The 27,681-nt window shown below is 29.6% G+C and overlaps 1 protein-coding gene across 1 annotated transcript in view; it reads left to right on the forward strand.

Annotated features, from left to right (window-relative positions):
* The first annotated feature begins 349 nt into the window (after positions 1-349).
* LOC129234560 (lachesin-like) overlaps positions 350-27,681 on the forward strand; it is a 296,164-nt gene continuing 268,832 nt past the window's right edge. Inside the window, exon 1 of the mRNA XM_054868580.1 lies at positions 350-626. Coding sequence (XP_054724555.1) covers positions 578-626 — 49 coding nt within the window. The 5' untranslated portion in view covers positions 350-577. The remainder of the gene's footprint in view (positions 627-27,681) is intronic.

The raw sequence follows: 27,681 nt of genomic DNA on the forward strand, positions 1-27,681 counted from the left end.
TTGACATTTACGTTTTCTAAAATATTTACATTATTTTCACTTCAAATGCTAGGGATAATCGAAACCAGTTATGCCTTCTTAAATCCCACGCATTATATTCTGCGCCTTCTTCCCATACTCAAAAACCTTAGCCGCATCTCAAGTCATCCCCACCGCAGAAAAAACCCAGCATCTTCGCGCTCTTCGCTAATGCAATTTCTCGTCTCGCTTCTGACACGTGCGCGCGTTTGCGCGTGGTCGGAAACTATCTCTGCGCATGCTCCGGAAGCGCGCGCCAGAAGCATGAATGCTACTAAGCGTTCGTTTATAATCGCATTTCGCGCTCCGTATCTCCGTTTGGCGGGAGCTTTCGCGCTCACACGGCTATTACTCTTTTGCAAAAGACAATAGCATTTTATTGAAGTACGTGAAAAATAAATATACGACGCAGATGAAGACAGTCTAAGAGGCTAGATATGTAATTTTGAAAATATTACAGTCGTCGTTTAGTTTGGAGCAATACATCAGCAATGCCTTTAAGAAAAAACTTATATTTTATATTATAGAACAGACTCATAAGAACTATTAAAAACAAGTCATGAAATTATATGTTCTTGGATATTTGATGTTTGTTGCATCAACGTTTGGTAAGTATTTTTTTTTTCTTCCTTAGCATATTACTAAAAGCATGGGAAGATTAAACACATTTTAAAAAAAAATAACGCTATACAATTATGTATGTCAAATCAGATTTGAATGGCTACTTCTAGTTCTCTACAATGAAATGCAAAACATAAGTATTACCACTTCTTAAAAGTTTGCGAAACACACTGAAAAAACTGCAAATCATTGACACATTGAATTTTTAACTGAACTTGAATAATAAAGGCAATAGTTTTATTTTATTTGTAAAGTTTGTCAATTGCTTTTGTAAACGGTCTTTACATTTGATGACAATTTATTGTAGAAAATATCTTATTAAAATGATTATCCATAAAAAAAAAGGTTTTTAGTGAAAAATAAAAACATATAATTAAAAACAGTTAACACATAAAGGGATAATTCTTACAATTTTATTTTTTTTTTAAACTTTGAGTTAAACAGTTATGTACTTAAAAATTTTTGAGTTAAAGCTTTAGTTTTGTGTTCTAAACCTAGAGCTACTTTAATTATGTTGGCTTTTGAATTTCCTTGCGCGAATCAATGCATTTTTTAATGTCATTAACTAAACGTTAATTCAAAAAGGGAAAATCTAAAAATAAATAAATAAACGTTTCAGTTTCACATATTAGAGTTGATCGATTGTGATTTTTGTACTACATAAATATAATATCTTTATTGTAAATATAAAACATCAGAGCGTCAAAGCAAAATTAGTGAAAACGCTGATGCAGAAATGATATGTGATTAAATATTTTATTGTGTTCATATGTAACGTATACCGAGTAAAAACCACTGGTAATTACTTCTTTAATATTTTACACTAATCAAACATGTTTACTAAATACGTTAGAAAAATAAAATACATATGCTAGAAGGTTTTAAAGATAATATATTCGAGCCTGATAAGTAAAAGGACATTTAAAGAAATTTCAAAAATTTATAGGATTATCTAAAAGATGCTGTATTTGGAACATCACAATCTAAACATTTTACTAATGAAAAAGCAGAACGTTTACGCTTCTGTTACTAGCTTTTTAAGAGTTTTCATAAAAGTGGGCCTTAACTCAGTAAATAAACACGCATAACCGGAGAAAAAGCATTTAATTTTAAAGTCGTTTAGTTTTTAGAATTTTTGAGATAGTTACATTTGCTAATAAATCTGAGAACAAGAAAACTAATGAAACTTCAAAAAAAGAAAAAAAAGATTTGTATTAACACTTCATTCACTGATCAGATTATTTAAATTAATTTGAGAAAAAAAAAATAAGCGAGTTGATTTAAATTTGGTTCATATCTAGCGTCGCACTTCTGTAATGCGTATCATATAGAATCCAACATTAATGACTAAAATTTTTGCAGCGATCATAAATGTTTACTAACTATGAAAGCTAAATATAAAGTGTTTTGAAGCAAAATTTGGAGAATATATATTAAATATTCAATAAAAAATGAAGATTCAATAGTAAATGATCATTTAAAGAAGTTCAAAAAATCATCAGATCGTAAAAAAATGATGTTGTTGGTGCTTGAAAATAATAATAATAATAATAAAAGAAAACTGTTAACCATAATAGTGGCAGTTCCACACCGTTAAATATTTAGCAGCATGATTATCTTCGGACTTGCCAAGTTTCGTTGCATAACCGAATTTAAAGTTACGTTGCCGGCATTTGAGGAGTTTTAATGAAAGCGGGACAACAACTCAGTCAAGAAAATATATCTAATCAGTAGATAAATACTCGATTTTAAAATCGCTTAATTTTTTGAACTCAGAAAGACGTAAGTGTTACTGATTATCCTGCAGAAAAAAAATATTAACTTAAGCCTTCTTTAAAATGATATGTAAACCATTTAATAACTTTTCAAATTATTTAAACCAGATTTTGTGAAGCAAATCTTACTCTTTTTACCTAATTTACAACTTAGCTGTAACTCTTACTACTAACAAACAATCAGAATTATGTGGAGAGGTAAAGTTCAGTATATGCTGAAATGAGGTTTGAAGATATTTTTAAACACATGACTTGGACTTCCCACAAAATAGGGAAAGTTTCAATTTTTTCTTGCTATATTTTCAGAGGAAACTAATAAGCAATATTTTACAATAAATCTAAGGTACAATAAATGAAAAAAAAAATGCAAAACAATGAAAAATAAAAAAAATGCAGGTACTGCGCTTCACTTTTAAACGGCATTGCAGATATGTTGATTTGCGCTGTCAATAATAATGTTTATAGTTTACTTTATATTTTTTGTAGGATGCTTAATTTATGCATTTATGAAACATGGACAAATAAGGATAGTTTCCACGATGCTAGAAACGTTTTAAACTCAAAAAAAAAAAAAAAAACCAAACAATTTTAAATACAAAACTATTTTCAAATGAAACGCAAATAAATAAAATAATTAAAAACATTTTCCTGCAGGAAAAGAACACAGAAAAATATATATTTGAAACTGATTTCATTTTCCCGTTCTAAATATCCAAGCAAATAGTTCTAAAAATAATCTTTTTATTTTGTTTTAAAATAAAATGAAGAAAATATCTTATTGTGAATGGCACAACAAATGGAGAAACTAGTAATTGATCAAATATGAATTATACTACTTCATTGTATATGAAAAAATATTTTCTTAGTACAAATAATAGAAACAAGGTCATTAGAGACAACAATTACAAATGATTGCAAACCTATTTTGTGGATTTCAAAAAAACTGGGATACTTATACATAATCTTTTTTTTTTTTTTTGCTTTCAAAAATAAGAGTTCGTTTTAAATTTAAAGCATATATATGTAGAATTATAAATACATTTTTATTCGTTATTTTTTATGTCCAAATGTGCTGCTTTTGTTTCTTATTCGCTTATTTATGTTAGAAGCAATTTTTAGTAGAAGCAAGAAAAAAAAAAGAGTTATGTTTGTACATGTTTTAAAATAAGCTGACACTATTTCGCAAAAAAAAAAAAAAAAAAATGCTAAAACGGAAAAAAAGTTACAATTACTTTCAACTAGCCATTACTTATAAAAGTTTTTTTTTTTTTTTTAATTTATAAACATATTTTTTAATCTTTGTAGGTAAACTAGATAGCAACATATGCTGTTTCAAAGATTCATTTTACAACCTAGTGAAAACAATACTGACAGTAAAACCATAAAGATGTGAAAAAATGTTTCTTTATGTTCATGCCATTACCAAAAAGTTTTATAACTTGCCATAACTTCAAAGTCAAAAATAAACCTCAAGTAGGCTGGGTACTATACCCTTTGGCTAACCTTTTGTTTATGGCCCCACACAAAACTAATGGTTCATACGGTCAAAATAAGCCAAGATGGTGTGAAATAATGTATGCCATAATATCATTTATTTTATGTTCTTTCTGCTAAAATAGTTGAAATAAATATATTACCTTGCACAGTTAACGCAATACATAATAGGTGAATTATGTTGACAAAAGTTTTCAAAATAGAATCATACCTTTTTCATGTAAGACTTTTTATGATTACAATTTAGCCAGGTATTTTACAAGTTGTTTAAACATACATTTCGCTGCGTAAATTGTATTATAACATTAAGGTGAATTACTTAAACATTAATATAATCTAATGGAAAAACAAAAGAACTGAATGGATCAAAATTTCAAAATTTTCCAGGAGAATAAGAATTCATACATTTAAAATGATATCGTGAAAACTTATGCTTTGCAGATCTCGAATATATATAATTTGTCTATGTGTTTAAAAGCGTAGAAAAGCTTGGGCTCTTTTAAAATACCCGGTAGCAAAAACAGAAATATTCTTTAGCCGTAATATATCTGTTTTTCATATACACATTAATGTCTTAAATGAAGTAAATATGCAAACACACACATGGTGACTCTATTGAACCAAAATTATGTACTTTTTTGTTGATTGATTTAAAATAAGATGAGCAATATTTTCTTCATCCTCTACAGAAAAGATTGTTTTCTTGATACACGGTTATTTTTGAAATTATAATTTTTGCTGCTTTGACATTATATACGTTTAAATGATTGCATTTCTAAACAAAAAGAAAATGAAATCTATTTTTGATATTTAATCTCTGTAAGCAATAGTTCTTGTATAGGACTCACACAAAATTATAATTTTAAAAGAAAAGAATACGATTACCTTTAATTGTTACTGTATCTGCATTTGTGAAGTTACAAGCAGCTTGATTTTAAAGTGAGAAAGCAAAATATTCTTAGACTAATATATATATATATATATATATATATATATATATATATATATGTATATGAAATGACTGATTCCGACTCTTGGAAATTCGACTCCGACATCAAATAATAAGTCAGACTTTGCAAATATTGGTAGACTTACGGACTTTTGGGGGAAATGACCGATTACAACTCCGAGTCTTTGAATTTAAAACTTTCGGCTCTCGAAGCTAACTCTTTTGTCCCAAAATCAGATGGACTCCGACTCTAACTCCGCAGCCACGGTTTTTACTGTGAAATAATTGTTTTTAATATGTTTTGATTTTATTTTCAAGCTACAGTTTCAATTTATGTATTCAGTTTTTGGCAGAGAAATTCGGAGTCCTTTATGTTTCTCCATAAAGATATGCGCAGACGATTTTTTTTTCGACAATGAAAATTATTTTTTTTAAGTTGACATTTTATTGTTTTTATTTATTTTTGAAAGTACATTAATTCATTATTTAAAAAAATTTGGCAACAGGGGAAACACAAACGATTTTTTTTTTTTTTTTTGATATGATGTATTTATTTTAATGAGCTTTTAATTTGAATTCTTTTTTCCTTTTGGAAAGCGGTTGAAGATTTTTCTTTCTTTCTTTTTTTTTTTTTTGATGGAAAATTGTTTTTAACTGTTTTGTTTAAAAGATGCTGCTATTTTATTTGTTCTTTCATTTATTTTTTCGTATATAATTCTTTAGATGAACGAGGTATACTTTATTTCTCGAATTCAGCTTAAAATATTTAAAAAAATTTATTTGAAATAATTACGATTTTAGCTAATTTTGAGAATATTGATCAGATACTAAAAAGTCGATATTGGTATGTGGGAAAGTAGGCTCGTTTAGTTCTAGACAGAACTTCTTGTTATTTTGACTCTAAAGTTTTAAATTATGTATTCAGTTTTCGGCGAATAAACACGAACTTCGTTGGTACATAAATATGTTTCAACATAAAAAGAATTTGTACACGATTTTTTTTATTTATTTATTTATTTTTTTTTTTTTGATATGATGTATTTATTTCCATGACCTTTTAATTATAATTATTATTATTTTTTTCTTTTTGAATGCGGTTAAAGATTTTTTAAATCTAAAAAGTGTATTGGCTGCTTTGTTTAAAAGGTGCTGCTATTTTATTTGTTTGTTTATTCCTTTATTTTTTACACTTCTATATTTTTAGATGAATGAGGCATACTTTATTCCTAGAAATCAGCTTAAAATATTTTAAAAAATATGCTTGAAACAATTAGCGATTTTAGCTCTTTTTGTGAATATTGATCAGATACTAGAAATAAGAAATCTGTATTCGGGAAAGTAGGCTCGTTCAGCTCTAGACGCAACTTCTTGGTGTTTTTTTTTAAATTCCCAGTGGTTCTGTAATCAGGTTGCTCAGTTGTTTTTAGTGGAAAATAAACTTCATATTTTTTCTCTACGCACTTTCTTAGTATTTACTCGAAATTAGCATAATTAATACGCGTGACTTTAAATGAAAATAAGATAGGTGGTAGTGGTGTGATATGGATAAAGCAAATTCATTCTAGATCAGAAACGGAAGAATGTTAAATGTTGAACATTGAAAATGGTGCTGTGCGGAGGGTTATTTTCAGATAATTAGAAGGTAATTAGTGAGTTTTGTTTCAAAAATTACCTCTGATGAACTCATACATACAGCGAAAAATAATTATTTGCTTAAAGTGAATATAACTGATTAATGAAATGCAAACATTTTTTTTTTTCCATTGTGTTTTGTGATACTCCATAATGGTAGTCATCCCGTGTAAAAGACGTTTTCCCAACTGTCATAGAGATAAAAGTTATAGAAAAATACTTGGTTCAATGTTTTATCTCAACAGATCCTAATTACATGATCCAAAATTTTAGCATGTTAGTACCAAAGTCAATATTTGGTGTTCTAACCTTTAATGATAGAAATTTGCCTATTGCTAAGATGTTTTAACTGATTTCGATCATTCTCATATTTTCATTTTAAATGCATCAAAAATTAAGGGAGAGTGTTGCACATTGGGACACTTTTCGTATTTTAATTTTTAACGTCAATTATTTTAATCAAATTTAAAATCTAAAAGTCGCATTAAAATATCCCAACATACTTCAATGCAATATATTTTTTCAAAATTCAGACAGTTTGAAAATAAAATATTGCCAGCCATTTAAAGTAAAAGTTCCCAGCTATCCCAAGGTACAACATAATATTATACCTAGGGACACATCCTGTTGTACTATGGGAAAGTCTTCATGCTTCAGAAAACAGCGATATACTTGAACCAATTTTGCACCAGAAAACAAAAAAAAAAGTATTTTTTTCATGGTAGTGAATTAAATCATGAATATTTAGTTACGAATTATGAATTATCTAACATTAAATTCATTTAAAAGACTACATAAGATTAGAACAATGTTCCCTGTTTCTAAACATATCTTAATTATTAAGAACCATGCATATGCGTTGCGTTGGAACGTGTCACATTGTTCAAAATGTTTGGCTCTCCCAAGGTACATTCCCCCCGTCGTTGATGAAAAACCAATATAATGGCCAATCTAGATGCACTATCATTATTTTCTCATAAGCAAAATATTTAAAGTACTTCCCTTTTATAACAAAATAAAATTCAGTTGATAATATTTACAAATACAAAACATAAAATGAAATAAAAATGAAGAAAATATTTACTTTGGAGTTATGAAATTTGCTTTCTCTCGAAAAACCCGGGAGAACTCGCGGTACTTTTCGTCACACGAACGCTCGCGGGGGACTCCGTAGGCCCGGAGTGGTTATTTCAGTAAATTAAGTTTGCAAAATAGAAAAAAAAAATGTGTTTTCAACACTGAATTATAAATAGATAAACAGCCTCTAAAATATGTTTTAAAAAGTAAGGTTTGAGAAAGTTTTTTGATACATGAATCTAAATCTTCTTTGAAGCATTACTGATGATCGCTTTACTGCTCTGTGTCAACTTCTTCATCATCTTCATTAAGGGAGTTCTCATCAGTTGAAACCTCAACCAACAAGGTCTGCAACTTCTTCATTTCATCTTTGTAGCTTAAATAGCGATGCATTTCACTACTCTTCCTTCTCATTCACAATCTGAAGTGAAAAGCGTGAGCGCTCGCTCCGGGCCTCTGAAGCCCGAACCGGAATTTTCTGGGGGGAAAGGGGGAATGTACATTCCTGAAAAGCATGTGGTCAGTATGTAGGTCACCTCGAACGCAGCTACAGGGGAGCTCATTCATATCCGTTGAAGAGGTGATTTTTGGCAGCGTAGTTTTGTAATGACCGGGTCTGAGAGGCCCGATGCGAGTTCTCCCGGGTTAATGCTGATTTAACGATGACACCACTGAATGGTGAAGATTACTATTGGAGATCACAAAAACATGCTTGCTAAAAACAGATTCTTAGAAATTGGTAGTGTCCCAAGGTGCAACACCTACATTCTTAAAGCGAATTTTATTTTTTTAAATGTATTTTATCTAAAAGAAAAAAAAAACAATTCATATAGTATTTAATTTTAGATGAAAAAAAACCCCAGATATCTTTTATTATTTGTATTCTCTGAATTCCCTTTGAAGAGACAGTGATATCGAAGATGACTCAAAAACGTGGTTTAAAATTTTATGACAATAATGGAATTCAAAGATTTTGAATCAAAACCTAAATGATAAATTATTCAAATCGCTTACTTTTCAAAATATATTTTTTTGCAATGAATGTCATCCCTACGAAAGCATCTTTTAGCTTTACAGCAAACCATCGAATTAAAAAAACGCAATTTACGATTTGTCACCTTATTTAGCTAAGCATGGTGCCAAAGATGTAAGAAAGTCAGTATTAGTTGCCTACGTTGTGAGAAGAAAAATGGGTTTGTCTGAGCTACAAATGCGGAGTTAATGGGTATTAAGGATTTTTTTCTTTCTTTTTTTTTAGTGCTGATGTACTTAGGTTGCACGGTTCTTTTAAGTTAGTATTTCTGAACTATATAATCCAATAACTACTGCACGAAAAATAACTGACTCTGTAGTTTGTTCCCAAAAATATGACACCATGGTCCATTTTTCTATCCTTGTTTCTTCTGATATTTTAAAAAAGTACTTATCAAAGACAACAAAATCAAGAAACTACCGAATATTTGAAAAATGTTATTATAGGGCAGAAAAACCGAGCAGCATTTAATATTTAAATGATGCGAAGATACACTCAAATTGGAAAAAAAGTTCATTTTTATGTTTGTCGTATGTTTCATATTTCTAGATGTTCAAAGTAATGTTTTGGAATATGATATCGATCTTATGATAGAATGGGGTTGTTCCGTGTGGCAAGAAAATTACACATGCGGTTATTGGATATAAAACTTAATTACTCTTCAGAGTTGTTGTCCCAAGAGAACTGTATAAAACTCCCTTGACTTGAACCTGACCTTTTTTTCAAGTAAGAATGCACATTTTAATAATTGGAAAGAACTTAAAAAAAATATCGTGTAATTGCAAAAATCATCGTAGATTCCGACTTTATATACGAAATATCAGAACCAAAAATAAATACTAAATACACCGCTATTAAATTTTCGTATAATATTCAAGCAACATATACGTACAGCGGCTCCCAAAAATGTTCGTACACCTACGACTTTCAATGAAATAGGACCCTATCCATTGTTTAGAATTAATATTTCAAAATTGGTATTTAATTATAAGATCTATGATCAATTTTCAACAAAACTACATAATATTTTTTTAAAAATAATCAAACCTAATTCTTTAAAAATCAAATAGTGCCGGAAATTTTATCTCACAAAAGTCTTTGTAAATTTAAAAAAATGTCTATATATTCTAATATTCTAAATTCACCCTTTTTATGTAGCATTTTTAGGCAAGTAATTTCCCTTGACTAATTTGAGAAGTTGTAAAAAAATACCTTACTAGAACACCATTGTCCCCTTTGGACACAATTCGATTTTTACTACTCTAAGGTGCGTAAGAATAATACTCAACCGCATCATGAGTTTGTCATCGCATCGAAAGATAATAAGACCGAATTATAGGATATGACATTTTTGACACAATTTCAGCTAAATAATTACTTTAACGTGAAATAATACGGAGGAAAATACGACAATATTTAATGAAAATTACCAAGCAAAAAAAAAATATCCATAAAACCATAAGAGATGGATTATTTTTGTTTACAATTTACTATTTTTAAACTTAAAAAACTTCCGAAAAAATTTAGAAAAGTGAACAAATAATAATTGCAAGGAAAAAAACATTTTGCAATTTTATTCTCTGATATTGTTTTTAAAAAACTTAGATGCATTACTTTAAATTTTAAAATACCACACATTTTGCTTTAATGGTACAATTAATATTTTGGAGAAGCCATTGAATAATTCAAGGTTATATAAGTTTGGATGTTTTTCCCCTTGCCACGAGCTGCACTCAGATAACGAGATAGCAAATACAATCTCTAAAGACAAGTGCCGACGTTACAAAATTTCCTGATATCAATTTCTGGCTAAAGTAAATGTATGTTTACCCTCCAATGGTACATGCATTTAAAATTCAGTAGCTACCTTCCAACTCCAAAATAGATATCGTGTGCTTTTCCTTGAGTAAACACTTTATAGAGCACTAACTGATTTATTAAGATGCTACAAACGATAGCTTATAATTAATTTAATGGATTTCAAAGCTGACATAGATTCATTGATTCCATGCATTCGAAATCGTATCAGCGTTTGTTCTACTTTGTATATTGCATTGGGAATTCATACGTGCTTACGCCGTTTAAATCTATGAAGGAGGAGTGGGAGCGAAAGTGATTTCGAAGCAAACATTATTAAGGCAATTTTAACTTTAAAATGTTGGTTTTGCTAGGATTTGATTTTTTTTCTTTGTAAAGATAATGAAATATGTAAATTACTTCATGCATGAAAATATGCTTACATTAATTACGCTAATATATGGCTAAAGTAAGTAACTAACCCAAAGTACGTCTAAAAGTAAATCCGAGTATTTTTCAGTTAAACCTTTATAACATATTGTGTTATATTATATCTGCTTTACTCTTAGCAATTTTTAACAGCATCGGTTTTATTTAATTGTCTGTGTGCTAGTTTATAAACACTTTAATCTTTGAAATTATCCTTTTTTTCTAAATTTCATGATAAGCTTTCACAGAAAGCAAAATTTTCACATCTGCAAGTTTCTTAAGTTTTTTAAAAATAATAACCAACATAAAGCTTTTCAACATAATACGCTATTTAGCATGATTTTGCACATATTTCATGATCTTATGAATGTTAAACATTTCATCAATAATGTAAGGGCATCATATATTACACTGCGTACAGCAAACTATAGGGGAAGGTTGCCGTCAGTGAACCACATAAAGGTTTTCGACTTCTTTAGAAATGAAATCCAACTCAAGTTTCACGTTAATTGTAGGAACGATTTCTCAGTATATATTTCTCTTTTAATAATAATAATCACTTTCATGAGAAATATGCATAATAAAGAACGACAATTAAAAATAAATATTTTAGCATGCGGTCCATTCATGGTTAGTTGCTATGAATGAACCATCGAGTTTGCATTGATGGACTAAATTATCAAATTAAAAAATCAAAGCGTAACTTACAAATATTTTTTATAAGTGATCAATAAACAAGAAACAGCAGTAAGTTATAGAAAAAAAATTTCTAAAATGCTTTATTTTCGGATAAGATGAACATTAAAAAAAAAAAAAAAAAAACAGCATTCACACAACACACAGCTGTTGTCATTACACCTCGGTCACCACTTGATATTTTCCCAACCTTTGCAAAACTGTTCTTGGGTAATATCTGTTCAACCTCTCTTGAACTGTTGAGAATTTTGTTAAATTGATTTTGAAAATTAACGTTCAACGCAAGATTGTACTTACTCTCTAAAATGTCAGAGAACTTATTGACCATTTTATTACTAAAAACCAGAAGTCTCAAACTACCAAAGATTTATAGTACTAAAAGACTTTTTGTCTGAATTAAATCTGTGGGACACGTTATTTTTCTCAGCCTCTTGAAAGGCCAATTCCCCCAATTTTTCGGAAGTAATTCCAACAACGTCTTCTCTAGTTTCAAAATATGATTCACTAATCAGGTTCCTACTTCGGAGGGCTTATCTCCTAAATTTCTAATAAGTGACTAAGGTAACAACAAACCGGTTTTTATCTTCCATCCGACTGTATAAATTTGCTTTTAGGATTTTATACTGCCAGCTGACTTCGTTACGGTCTATACCACCATTTCTGTAAGCTGCTGTAGCACGTTGTCCAATGGCCATATTTTACTATTTTTTTTGCATTTTTATGAAACAACAAAAGTATTTGAAACTTCATTATCATATTTATTTTAAATCAATCTTGCAATTTTCAAAGGTAATTGAGCTGAAGTTACAACAATGTTTGAGAAGTTCCATGAATGAACCACTTTGTCACGTGGTCCATTCGTGAAAACACCTAGCGGTCCAATCATAGCAACTGCGTCAATTTGAATATTCTTATAGGTGTTACTGTGGCGAATCATGATGAAACATGAACTATGGGGAATTGCACTTGAAAATATACTCTTTTAAGTTGATGTGCACGTTAAATTGATGAGTGATATTCAAAGCATGTTATAACTAAATGAAAATCTCAATAATTATTAAGATAACGGTAGAAATGTTTTCAGACCGATTAACAATATGATGAAATAATTTTAGCTACTTGACGACTCTGCAGTAGACTGTTTTCAGACAAAAGAAGGTACTAAAACTGATTACGCATCCGCACAAACTCTGGTACAGGAAATATCTTTGCGGTCCAGTCATGGAACCGGTTCGTTAACGGCAACCTTCCCCTACATGTATTTAATACATAAGTAAATATCATCATGCAATAAAATTTAGCTATCCAAAAATTATAAGAATACGAAAGATATTTACTTTGACTCATTCCTGGATGTATCTTGCTTTGCATGTTTATGATTCATTTCCTGAATAATTTTTTAACTATGTAGGTGGGACTAAGCTAAGTAATTAGATAGTTTTACCTAAAAATAATCTACCATAATTTTTTTTTCTTTTCTTTGTGTTTGTTATACTTGTGCTTTACGAAAGTTAAAAGGTTTTTCTTCTTTTTCTTTCTGAGTCATCATCAATGTCTGAGTTATCTATTTGTCGGAGACAAAGTATAAAATTCACCCTTTTCTAAGTGGTTTGTGTTCACAACGTTTCTGCACTCGGCTGGTCCGACGCTACGAACATTTTGGTTTTATCAGCACCCTAATATACATACTCTAATAACAAACGCATGACATTTTTAGTGTTCGCATGCACGACAGCTGGGATGATTTTGCAAAACCATAGGAAATACGTTAGGGCTTCGTAAAGAAATGATAGCAGATAATTAAAGCTACAATGACTTGTGAAACGTATTTTTACTATAGTTGGAGCAAACCTAACCTGAGAGCGTCGTAATGCTGTGAATTGGGATCTGCGTAACTTTCACAATACTGCCAGGTTAGATTTACCCCAACAATAGGTAATTTTTCTGTACTTCATTGGTGTTTTTTAGACAATATAGTTTCATATTCGTAAGCATAGCTTTATTTACTTATTTTTTGTAATGTAGTTTTCAAAAAAAAATAAGGTTCACTAATAGTAAGTTATTTATTAATATAACTTAATAGTGCTACTGATTATTAATACTCAAAAAAAAAAAAAAAAGATACAAACCTTAATTCTAGTTTTACATATTTTATTTTATCTCCCTCCCCCAATTTTTTTGCATGGCATCATTGTGAGGGTGATACACGTTTTATGGCATAAAACATTTTTGCAAGCAACTACACATATGCAACGATATTGAATGAGCAGAAGTTACACTTGCTCTGCAGTGATTTCTGTGACATTATTTTGCGTGTTTTATTATCTCCAGGGCAATATCAGTCACCACTGTTATTCCTTGAAACTCAATTATCTTGAGCAAAAGGCATTAATGTCTTTGTTAAAAGAAACGTCTGGGCTCTATTGTGTTATACGACCAGAGAAAGGTCATGAAGTGTGCTGAAGCCATCGTAAAGTCAGTAACGGAATATTTAAGCAGGCAAACACATAATTCGTTGCCGAGTTCCTTAAAAACAATCTTTCCAAATGACCGTAATCTGTACCAAGACTAGGTGGTAAAGTTCTCGTTGTATTTATGAAGCTGAACCTGCACGGAGGTTGGAATGATTTGCATTCTTTGCTGATTTGCATTTTTGTTACCTTACATTTTTGTTTCAGTTTTGTCATTAAAAGTTTTAAGCCCAAACAAACTATTTTATGCATGCCATAAACGTGCATGAATAAGTTCCTATAAGCAAGAATTTTATCTTTAATTGTTTTTAAAATATTTTCCAAACAATGCTTAATTTTAAAAAACATTTTAGTTTTAGATCCGCATATATTATTAGAGGGGGCGAAATAAATGTTTTTTTCCTTCAAGCTAATTAATTTCTAGCATTATTTATTTATTTATTTTTTTAATAATATAGCTAACATCAAATCAATAGCCTTTTAAGTTTTAGTGCGCACATTAACACACCCGTGTCAATGAATGTCAACTGGTGTTGAGGAGGAATCCCTGTAGATAGAATTCTTGTCATCAGCCTATTTCTTTCTTTAAAAAAAATATCATAACGATAGTAACAAGGGAAAGTCAGATGATGCAATGTCAGGAAAGCGTGGAGGATGGCGCAACCCACTAAGGGTTTTCGCCAAAGTTAATTAGTTTTCTCCCCAGGTGTCATCTTGAGTAGCGTAGTCTTCTATTGTCATGTTTTAGTATTGCCTTTTCTGTTAGTAACTGCTGGAACGTTGTCTTCCGGCATTGTACCATTTATTTTATTTTTATTGCGATCACAATTAAAGTTTTTATGTGACAGAATACTTTTCTTACATTCAAAATGCAATCACATGCTTCCAAAAACGAATCATTTTTATCAATCTGAGATTGCAAATTTGAACTCTGCAAGGAGAAAGGTTGTTCGTTACGATGATCAATGCATTATTGTGTATAGATAAAAATATTGTTGGAAAATTATTTGTTTCAAAGAAAGCACATTAAAATTAACTCTTAATTACGGCCCTTTTAATGCAACCTGGAATAAGAAAATTAAAATAGTTTTGCGTTTGTTTTCTCGTTTCACAATTTATTTTACAGAGTATTTTTTTAAAAAATAAGAACGTTTTTTGAACAATTTTAAACTCTATACTTTGTTTAATAAAAATAGGAAGAAGATATCAAGTGAAAATTAGAATCAAAATATGAATTTATTGAGCAGACGACAGGTAGTGAATAAAAAGTTACTGAACAAAATCCGACGAAGTAAATTTAAGCAAAATAAGTAATAAATGAAGTAAAATGTTTTCAGACCAAAAAATGGCTTATTTTAAAAGTATTTTTACTAAAAATAGTAACAGCACAAATATTTTTATGAAAGCTTTTTACATTAAAATCTTTTATTACCAAAGCTTAATTATTTAACTATAAAAGTAAACGATGAAAATTGCTTTAGAATCACATTATTTTGTTTTTATTCGCATAACTAAAAACTGCTAGACCCCGCTTAAGGTTTCAGTGTTTATGTATTCAACAGCAATCAATAAAACATATTTTTAGCAAAGCCCATCGCCCTTGTGGTCAAAAGCAAAGTACGGAATATTACGCATTTAGTTTCAAGCTTAAAACTAAATAAGTATAATAAAAACCCTCATTATAAATTCTTTCTATTGTCTTTAGCCTATCATTTTGTGATTGTTTTTTGCCTAATCGCAAAATAATGACTATTATTTTACATTTATGTTAAACATAGTAGAAGGAATATTCGAAAATGTAACTTGCGGGAAAAAGGTAGACCCCAGAAACGTATTTTTAATGAATATGATGTAGTTTTAAGTGCACGCAATTTGTCCCCCCCCCCCTTTTTTTTTTGAAGGGAAAAAAAAAGAGACTCAGCTGTTTTTGACTAAATTCCTGCCGTCAGTAGAAACACGCTTCCATTCTAATTTTTTCTTCGTACTGTTCAAAGCAAAACCTAGGCATATATCTTTAAAACTAGTACATAAAATTGACAAATTAGTGCCCAGATACCGCCAATTTATATATTTGTATATAACTCGTTATTTGTTTTCGATTTGTTTTTTTTGTTGGGGAAATGCATCGTTGCGTTATCTTGAATCTTATATTTATGAATCTTATAATTTATAATTATTTATAAATTGTATTATTTTAATTATTTTTGTTATTTTACTTTTATATTAAAATTAATTATATTAATTAAAATTAAAATCTTACAATTAATTGTTCGCAGATAGTCTGTTAAGTCATTTTTAGTCAGTTCTAAAGACAAAGAAATTGTAGATAGAGTATTTAACTTGATATTAAACGAACAAAATAATAATTAGTTATTTAACAAATCGCATGAAATTGTACTAGAATAAATATAATTTGTTTCAAAGTAGGCATTTTTTGTGCATTCATCAGTGCGCGATATGGGAAAGTGGGGCAAGTTCTACAAACGAGTCGAACTGGCGTACTTCGAGTTTGTGTAATAGGAGCTTACATTAGGTGAAAACAATTTCATTTAATGAACTTACTGCTATAAAAATACAGTTGAAGCTGAATTCCGTGCCTGTTGCCTTCGGATTTAGGTTTTAATCTGTTTAACATTTTTCATAACCTTTTTGTGTGATTTTGAGGTATATAAATATCTACCGAGCTCTTTAGCTCGAGACTTGAATTGAGTTGACCCTAAGATTTTACCTTAAAAACGAAATCCTCAAAATTTGTGAATAAGAAAGAAAAAAAACAAGCGATTCAAAAAAGCTTCAATTAGAGAAACAAAATAGTGTTAAATTCCTCGTCAAAATAATCATTCTTAAAGAAAGAAAACGGCAAATCAAAAGTTCCCGAAAAAGTTAAACGCAAACCTCTATAAATACAACTAAAATCCTAAAAAGAAGAGCGAAGGTAATTTACCAAATAATAATCAAAATGGGAAATTTTCACCTCAAAACAAGAACGAATTTTATTTTGTCAAAGCCGACGAAAAAAAAGGCAATCTTCTGAACCCTAATTTAAATTGAAATCGCGCAAACTATAATTTTCCGATTTAAAATTTATGTTTCATTAGGCTTAGCAGTGCTTTTTAGTTTATTCCCGGTGATTTTAGAGCCTTTTTTTGTTGTTGAAATTCGAAGGAAATGAACAAACTCTACGGGTGGTTTTCGCGTGCTTTCAAATGGAACCTGAATCAAAGTAATTAGATAATTATTTCGGGTATAAATATTTATTTAATGCCATTTTCGAGCCCTAAAATTAAAATTCGAACGGTTTGGTTCTTTTTTGGCGTTCGAACCCCCCCCCCCCCCCAGTACGTTCCTTTTTGGGTGCCCAAGTACCTCCCCTCTGCCAAATTTGGTTCAGATCCGGGACACGTCCTCATCCATATACCAAAGAATCAACTTTATTTTTACCCAACCGTCTCCACTTCACATAATACTCTTTAGACAAAAAAAAAAAAAAAAAAAAAAGCATCCATCACAAGGTAACCAGCATCCAGCATACATTCCCTTGCAATAGTTTAAATGTTGACATCTTGAATTCGTGTTTTATAATTATGATCGCGATTGGAACCAGTTGTAGGAACAAGAAATCCCACAAGTAGAGTCCTACCGCAGTCCGTGATTGCAAAAAGATTTTGAGTTCAAGATGTCAAAATTCAAATTATTGGAAGGAGCTGGATGCTGTGTTCTGTTTTGTATTTCTGTTTTTCAACATTTTATACATATTTTTTTTAATTATTTTTTGAAATTTTTTAAACTTGTCTTTGCTTCTACTGCCCCACTTGTCATTTCGCAAATGTTGTCAAAGAGTGAAATTTTTAATTACTACGTACATCATCACTTCCGAACTAGTGCATCTCAAATGTATAAGGCAGTATGTATAACAAAGCGTACTGATCACTTTTTTCTCTATAAATATCTCTTTCTACTCACACACGCACACGTCTCCTAATCTCACTTCAAACCCAAAAGTTGCGATCTTGCCTCTTATTTGGAAACGTAGTATGTACTCATTTCTACATACTCAAAAACTGCGCTGTAGCGCTAAATCAGAGAAGTTGTTCTGTGAATTGTCACTTAAGTTCACTAAATGTAGGACATTGAGTCTAATTAAATTACTGATAAACTCACAAAAAAATGAAATATCTTCATGTAGTACTGTGTGACGCGCAATATTAGTAAAGGATGCAATTAGGGGTAGAATGTTGCAAACTTAATATGGTAGGCCATCTCTTTGTGCTTAAATATATTGACTATGTAACGAAAAAAACTGTCATATGTGGTGCTTTGAATAAAATAACTTTAAAACAACCATTTTGAAACAACTTTAGCACAATAATGTCTTTGTAGTGTCATATTTCAGTTTATGATACAATGTAATAGTTGTGTGCTTTACAGTGTTTGATATTACCAAATGTAACTTGCTTAGTTAGATGATAATTAGTATCATTAAGATAGGAATAAAACAGGGAATTTGTGCTCCAGCATTTCAACAAATTTTACAAATACACTTAAAGATTAACAAAAATTATGTTTATTTTTCAAAAAAAAAAAAAAAAAAACTGAAAACCGTGTTTATTTGTCAAGGAACACTTGGTGACAATTTTCAAAAAAATCCTTTAAATATGAGGTAAGAACTACCTTACTTATTGAACCGTCTATATAAATACATAAACGCAAGTACGCTTTAACTTATTACTTCAAACAATATAGAAAGTTACAAATGTTATTGAACATTATTCCGAACAAGAAATTAATTATTACTGTTTAAAAAAAAAGCTTTTAGCCATCCCATAAAGATCATTGGCTAAAACAAAACGTGTGCATTACTGTACCATTTCCTTTTGTGTTTTTATTTTCAAAGATAACGCTATAAACATAACTGATGCGTGAAGCAAAAAACAAATCACGTTCGAAGTGTTTTCTGAGGTGATTAACAATTAAAAAAAAAAAAAAAAAAAGGATATGCATTATCTCAGTAAATGCAGATATCAACATTTGAAACCAAAAACTCTGCGGCAACAATACTTGAGACTAGAATAAGAGGATTATAAACGTATTTTTATAGGGTTTATTTTTTCTCAATAAACAGCTTAAATTATATTTTATGATTCTAGTATTGGCAATAATGGCAAAGAAAAAGCGAATCATAATGTTTTAATAACTGTGTAGGATAAAAAATGATTTGCTTTTTTTCCAGTAAAAAAATTTCAGCAAGAAAATAATTAAAACATTTAAAAAGGGTAAATCGGATTATATATTCGCGTTTTAATTTTGCGAGAGTTTAGCAGATTTCAGCGTTGAAATTTCTAAAACAACATGTTTGTTTGCATACTGATTAAACAAAGAAAACCACATTTTTTAGTTCTCAATATTGATTCAATATTCAAAAAAAATAATAAAAAAAATAACTATGTTTTATTTTAAGATATTTGTATATCGGCATGGAAAAATAACTAAATTTGGTTTTCATGAAAGCCGTATATCCTTAATTAATTAATCTTTTGTTATTTCATTTTAGAAGATCAAAATATTTATTGGGAAAACTTTGCTACAACCATATGCCATTTGACAGCAAAATTTTAAGATGCATATTACTTTTAGTATGATTAAGGTTTAACATGATGAGGACACGATTTGTTTTTGGAATAACTACTCATTCTTCAAGAACAAATTGTATTAACCTATCATGCAATGTTCCGAAAAAAATATTATTTCAAACAAAAATAGTTCTCGAAGATATGTTAAAATTCTTGAACTAAATAATAAAATTAAATTGTGAATAGTATGAAAAATATCTCTGAATTTTCAAATGTGTGAATAAATACCGTTTTCTAGCACGGTATTTATCGAAACATTTGAAAACTCAGATGCTACTTTTATGCTCTTTTTTATTTAAATTTTTAAATTCTTTTTGCGAGTAAAGTCTTTTGTTGGTAAATATTAACTTTTATTTGATTTTTGAATATATATATATATATATATATATATGATTTTGGAAAAACAAGGAATGCGATACAACCGTCACTAAAATTCAAAACAATTAAAAACTAATTAAAAAAATATATAAGTTAGGGAACAACGTTGTATTTTATGTGTGTATTTATTTATTCTTTCTCTTTGAACATAAACACTTTCGCTAGGTTTACGCATCAAATAAGAAAAAATATTTTCCAATTCCTATTAAAATTTATCATATAGACATAGTCTAAAGTTATATATTTCTTTAGTGTTCATCAATAGTTTAATACCGACTTATTCATTATATATGTTAAAATATTTGTTCACATTTTTTTTTAAATTCATTCAACATTAGTAACCTTTAGCAGAAAACATTGACTTGAAGCAATTTATAAAACACAAGAGTAAAATAAAAGCAAGAACAGCAGCGTAACATAAAAATTCTACTAGAGAATTGAACCTATTTTTGGACATCTTTGAATGTTACTCCCCTGCATCCCTGAGGAAGATCAGGTAATTGCAGAAGTCTTCCTATCCATTTATCTTAACTTACCAGGAGGATATGCATTAATAATAACTCCTGTAATTTAGGATGCTTCTCTGACTATGCTTTTGTAGAAGCTTGAAATGGTAATCATTTACCATCCCATCCTTTACGGTAATAAAATATTCTCAATGAAATAGTACGCTGCACTTTATTTTTTCGCTTGAAACATTTTAAATTATCTTTCCCTGGTTTTCAATTAGAGTATTGTTTTAAGTTCCGAAATTTTATGTAAATTTTCTAGTCCGTCTTTGCTTAAGGTTTTTGTTAATGAAACAATTCATCGCTAGAGAAGTTATGCTGCATCAAATACGTTTAATTTTTCATCCGAATGCTGTGCATGATTTTGTAGTACGTAATTTTTTAAAACTATAACTAATGTAATATATAGCAAATGGAATACGGAAATAAAATAGAACCGTAATGACCTATTTTAAACGGCAAGGCATCTATTTTCGCAACCATTAGTCCTAGATGCATACTGTCAATTGCAAAGATGTTTAAAATCAGATACAGAGTTAAGATGTGGACTATTTAAAGCAAAAATAAAAATGAGTCAAAAAATACAAAATTTAACTTTTTATAAGGGGCCCCAGGTCCGCTAACTTATATTCAGGGAAATAATCTCCATTGAAAAATAATTCCAAACAAAAAGTTTGCCATTAGCACGACTAATATTCACAAGATATGAAACACAGCGTTTTGTGACTTACACCACTTTACATTCGCCGTCAATAACACGTTTGGGGCAAAATATAACGGCTAACAAGGATTTAAAATTATATGTGTGCAAAGAGTCTGGTTTTTCAAATTGTTCGAGGTTTTATACGGTGTTTTTGCGTAACATGTCACAACATTTGCATTTATTTTGTAATGGATATGGAAAATATAAACCCTCAGTTCTTTTACTTCGACAACCTGTCATTCCTCTGAAAGAGCATAAGTTCCATATTCATCTTCTGCATGGTTCCTTAAAACTTTAAACTCGAATGTTTCCTTGAGTTTTGGTGGCATACATGTCAAGTTTTTTGTGTTAGCAAGGAGTTTATTTAACTAAATATAAGTTAGGGGACCTAAAGCCCTTAAAAAAGTTAAAATTCGTATTTTTTTGACTCATTTTTATTTTTTTTTTTTTCAAACTTTAAATATCTAAACTCTGCATCAGATTTTGAACACTTTTGCAATTGGAAGTATGCATCTAGGAGAAACAGTTGCGAAAATAGAGGTTTTGCAGGTTAAAATGGAACACTCTATATATGACTTTGCAAAAACAAAGTATGCGATATAACTGGCGCAAAAATATTTTACATTTGCTGTTTTAACTAAATTTCCTTTCTAGAAACCTTTTGGTTATACTATTTAATGCATTGCAGTCTTAACATGGTTCAACTTGAACATAATAAACATTAATAAGTCTTAACATAATAATATAACATAAGTACAAACAAAAAAGAAAAGAAAAAAAAAAAGAAGAATGCATTATTTGTAACATCGGGACGGCGGGTTACTACAACCATTCATTTTAAATTACAACTATTCATTTTGATTTATTTTATTAAATTTAAACCATTGTGTAAGGGCATCAGGATTAATGTGTAACGTTTTACAAATTCTCCAGTAACTCGTATATATATATATTTTTTAATTTCAAATTGTCGGAGGGACCTTGCACTATGGTTTGGGTAAGTCGCACCTGCAGTTAAAATACTTTAAGAACTGAAGTAGAATTCAAAGCGTATGCTTAAAGATCAGCATCAATTCAAAACTGACAAACTCTTATTAGTGGAATGAAGACGGGTCGGGTTAGCACGTATGTATCATCCGACGCCGAGTTGACTGGGACCATGCAATTTCTTGGCTTTTTTTGTGAAAATAAGAGATTAAAAAGTACTAATATTAAGTTTCAACTTTTGGAAACATGAAGACTATATTCATATTGATATAAAAATCTCGCAACTCAGAACATATATTACAATTAAATACACTAAAATCGTTTCTAGATAACTTAGGAAAGTAAAAAAACAAAAGATAATCGCCACTGATAAGTGTTACTAATCGTAAAAGCAGAATTAAGAGGGGCAATTTAAATTCTGAATAAGAAAAAACCTTGCTTACTGAAATTAATTGCGAGTATTTTATTTGTTTACAAACATAAAATATTTCAAATAATAGATTTTTCTCTTTATAACTGTTAATAATGAGAGCTGTCAATCGCAAGATTTAAAGCTTGGAATTGCTTTTACAATATTTTAAAATAGGTTACAAGCCTAGTTATACAACTTGAAAGTTTGTAACAAATTCCATCAGATTCAGAAAATTCTTTATTTTGATTGTTACAAATAATTTAAATTCCAAGTTGAATTTAACTACCAAAATTGCAAAATATGCCAATTTTATTTGTTTTTAATTTGTATCTTTGTTAATTCAATTTCTACATTGATGATATCTAAGTAAGTCACCTTTCGACGAAGAAAAAAAATATAGAAAATTTTTAATCCATTTAGGAGCTGCGATGCTGCGGACATTCCTATTTGCGTCGAGAGTAAAAGGGCAAACATTTTCCCTCATTTTTATCACAGATTAGTCCCCTTTAAATTTCAACCAATGAAACAGCTAACGTTGTAAAATTAGTACTTGCTTGATGGAGTATATGTATCATCTTGAAATTTCATAGTAATTTATTTGTAGCAAAGTTTATCTTCAATGTAAAATGAGTATGGTGACATTGTCTGGAAAAGTTCATCTTCAATAAATTTTACCAGATAAAGCCACCCAAATACTAAACGCAGGGTACGTTAAAAAATAACTTAAATGAATTTGAATAACATACTTCAAAATATCATCAATATGTACTGAAAGTATCTGAGTGTTTCAAGGAATTGTTTTTTAAAAACTCTCAAATGCTAAAGAGATTAAAAATATGCGTAATTAAGTGCATCTTTTAAGACTACACGCAAACAGAGTACCTGATTGTTTTTTGAGAAGTTAAGTTACTGTAAGTAAGCAGACACAAATATTAAGCAAACTAATATTTGGTTTTATATATATTTTTAATCGAATGAACTAGAAAAGTAAAATTTATCACACTTAGACCCATATTACAAAATGCATTCTGTCTTATTTATATAATTAGCAAAGCTATATTTGTGATGAATTTCTTTGAATTACATAATTAATTATTACACGCCCAAATTTTTAATTATTTTCAATTTACAAAATTACGCAAAAAAAGTATTCTTATCAGAGCAGAAACACATTTTATTTCTTCTTAATCAACAAGTACAAGGCATTTTACTTAAAATTAAAAACACGAAATTTTCAAAATAAATTTTACCGAAGTCTGCCTCCTACGTCTCAAACCTCAAGACTTTTAATTGATTCTGTCATCTCTGTAACGTTTGAGGCCGACGAAATATCTTATGCGTGCGAAACCTGATCATCACAGTAGGATAAAAATTATCATGTGAAACAACCAAGTTGTACCACGTGTTTCTGACGCGAGATTCAACCAAAGCGGTGGTTTGTTTTCCTCGATTCAATATTTCAGCAACCGCTTGCTAAGTTCTCTTAAATGGGTATTGGTGCCGTTTCGCTGTAATCGTTTCGGAGAATACTGTCACAATGTTAACTGATTTATTACTGAGCCATTAATGGTGGCTCATAATTAATTTAATGGACTACGAAGGTGGATGAAATAGGATAAAGCATTTGATACTCACATATATTTAGCAGTTGACCTGCATCATTTTGGTTAAGACATTTTGTGATAAACTGCCCCTATGTATGCACTTAATCATTTTGTCAAAAACTTAGAATTTTTTTAAGCAATGAAAAAAATATATAAAGTAACCGTTTTGTTCCTTGTAAAACGGGGATAATAATTACTGCAACATTCATTACTTATTGTTATTATTATGTTTCTTAAAAAAAAGGGCCGATTTTGCCCTTTTTCATGATTTTGTTTTAACTGAAATAGCTTCAAAATATAGGATTCGTTTTGCAGATTACAAAGTGTTATGAAAGCTATTACAGTATTTTTTTTCCAAATGCGTGGAATCGTACGAAAGTTCGTATCGCTGTAGTTTTGTTTAAAAATAAAATAAATAAAAAAAAACTAAAAAGAAATCCAGTTACCCTGGTAGGTGCTGCTTTACAGCATCATAGAAACACTTTTCAATTAAAGTCTACCTAGAGCTTTGAACACGCTTTTATCATATATTTTTAAAACGAACACTTATATCCCTTTCTTTTTTACTGCCCCAATTGTAAATTTGTCTTAGATAATGTACAATTTTTAAAAATAAAATAAATAATTGTCAATAAAAAAAAATAAAAAAAAATTAACTGGATCGTAAGCGTCAAGAAATTTTGTTATAGCTTTACAGCATTATTTTCAAACAAATTTAAATAAAAACATGTTGAGTTGAAAAGCGAACACATTTTAGTAAAAACTTTAAAACAACTCACTTATATCCCTTTACTTCTCATTGCCTCAATTGTGAATTTCAGGGAAAATCCCATCTTTTTAAAGTAAAAAATAGGATGCTGGATAAAAAAATTTAAAAAAAAGGCTTTTTAAAAAAGTATTATGATAATAAGGGTTAAGATATTTCGCTATAGTAGTTTCTTAATATATTAACTCAAATAAGCACTACTTTTCAGCAGGACTTATGAAAACTTTTCAATGCAGACCTATGTAGAGTTTTAACTAGGAACACTACTTAAAACCTAAAAAAAGTACATTTACATCCCTTTGGTAATCAATGTATCAAATGTAAATCTGACTTAGGAAAAGTCGCCTCTTTTAAAGTAAATAAAGAATCGTCTTTTTTTTTGATAAAAACTTTATTTTGATCATACATGTCAAGATATTTAGCTTTATTCGGTATTAAGAAACACAAGATCTACAAAACAGATATAATCTTATTGCTATTTGAATGTTTGGTATACATCCACAAGGGAATTATTCAGCAAATAATGTTTGTGCTTAAAACGTAGGTGTGAAAAAAAGACGACGTAATCGTATTGTTGTAAAAAACTGTGGAGCAAAGGGATTATTAAGGATTATTCAAGTGCAATAAATTTTGAGTAAGAGGATTATATTTCGGCTTCTTTAATACGAGATTTAAATAAGACTTGTAAATGAGATATTCATCATAAGCGTATTGTTATTACTTGCTTAATATATATGATACATTATAGTGTGTCTTGACGCACAGTTACTTAAATCTTTTTGATGTCTTCTTGTGCAATAAATTTTAAATTGGCTGTAAATTAGTTACATATATTGCTGATATGTTAAACTATAAAGTATATTTAAAAATTTAACAATACAGTGAAAACACTCGACACGAGGCGTGTTTATTTGTAATCACAGTCGGTAGCGTTGTACAGGCATTGACATAAGACACACTTTTTTCACATTAATACGGTCATTAAGGAGGATTATTTTATAAATGCTTACAGGATTTGTCTTTCGACAATAAAAATTTATCTTCTTACGCGTATTTTTAACTTTTTTTTCTGTGTACAATCATTTAGTAAAACTATGTTGTACCCGACTACCATGAGAGTCTGAGCAAATGCTGCAAATTTTGTCTTGCTTTGCGAAAATATGCGACAATATATATGTATCCTAATTCTTACGATGATCAGCAAAGCCGCCTGCCAATCCGAAGGTCCCGAGATCGAATCTCTGCTGCTGACATTTTGCGTTTATTAATTATCGTTTATTCTACCGTACAATTTTACAGTAAAATAGGATTTTACGCTAAAAGTTACAGGTAACATGAATGTCAGTAACTTTTATCCTCAAACATGAGGATTCTATTTTAAACAGTGTATACAAAATATGTGTAAAAAGCTTAAAAATCATTACTTACACTATGCCACGTGGGTCATAAGTGATCAGCTGATTCAACTAAATCTAATCTGAAATCCTTTAAAGATTTTTTTTTTTTTAAATGAAACGTACAGAAAAATGCATTGACTTTATGTAAAATACTCACAAAACTATAATTTACAACACAAGTTTTGACTAAAAAAAAAGAAAGAAAGAATAAAACTATCACAGAATTACACTATTTTGGGGTAATTGTAGGGTAAGGAGGGGCATGTTGTTACTCGTGTTACACTGTAAAATATCGCATATCCGTCTATTTCTTTTTTTTCTTTCTTTTTTTATTTTAGTACACATGTTTGTCAACCTCCCAAGCTGCCATTTTTAAGCAGTTTTCTATGCCGCAGTTTGTACCACGTTCAAAAAAATAACAATCAAAAAACATTTTTGCATTTTCGAACAACAAAAAAATATTTTTAAAGTTTTTTTTTTTTTTTTCCGAGCGGATTATGTTTAAGGAAGTGTTAAGTGATGTGGGTTTTCCTCTTTTTTCTGCATATTTTGTTATTAATTACCTTTTAAATAGTTTTTGAAGACATAACCTAAAAGTGACACTGTACTGACAAATTAATAAAAACATAGATGATAATATACAGGTTGTTCAGATTTAACCTGCATTTCCCTTATTTTTGCAACCTTAAGTCCTAGATACACACTTGCCATTGCAAAAATGTTCAGCATCAGATGCGGAATTAAGATATGAAAAGTTTAGAGCAAAGAAAAAATGATTAAAAAGATAGAAAATTTAACTTTTTATACTGTCCTAGTTTCCCTAACTTATATTTAGAGAAATAACCCCCATTGAAAACTCTGACACAAAAAACTTGACATTTGTGTGATTAAAACTCAAGGAGACATTCAAAGTTAAGTTCAAAGTTTTAACGGACCAAAAGGAAATGGGATTGGAACTTATCGCCCGTTAAGAAAAATTACAGGTTGTCAAAGTTTAAAAAAAAAGGTATTTATACTTTTTATTTCTATGCAAAAATAAATGCAAATGTTGTGCCGTGGTATGCAAAAACACACTACAAAATCTCGAAATTTTTTAAAAATCATACTGTATGCACACATACAATTTTAAACCCTTATTAACCGCTATTTTTCAGCCCAAAATGTATTATTGACGGCGAGTGTAAAGTGATATAAGTCACAAAATGCTGCGTCTCACATCTCGGTGAATATTGGGCATACTAATTTCAAATTTTTTGTGTTAGAATTATTTTTTAATGCATATCATTTCTCTAAACGTAATTTA

This window comes from Uloborus diversus, chromosome 1, assembly GCF_026930045.1.
Source record: "Uloborus diversus isolate 005 chromosome 1, Udiv.v.3.1, whole genome shotgun sequence".
Classification (NCBI taxonomy): Eukaryota; Metazoa; Arthropoda; class Arachnida; order Araneae; family Uloboridae; genus Uloborus; species Uloborus diversus.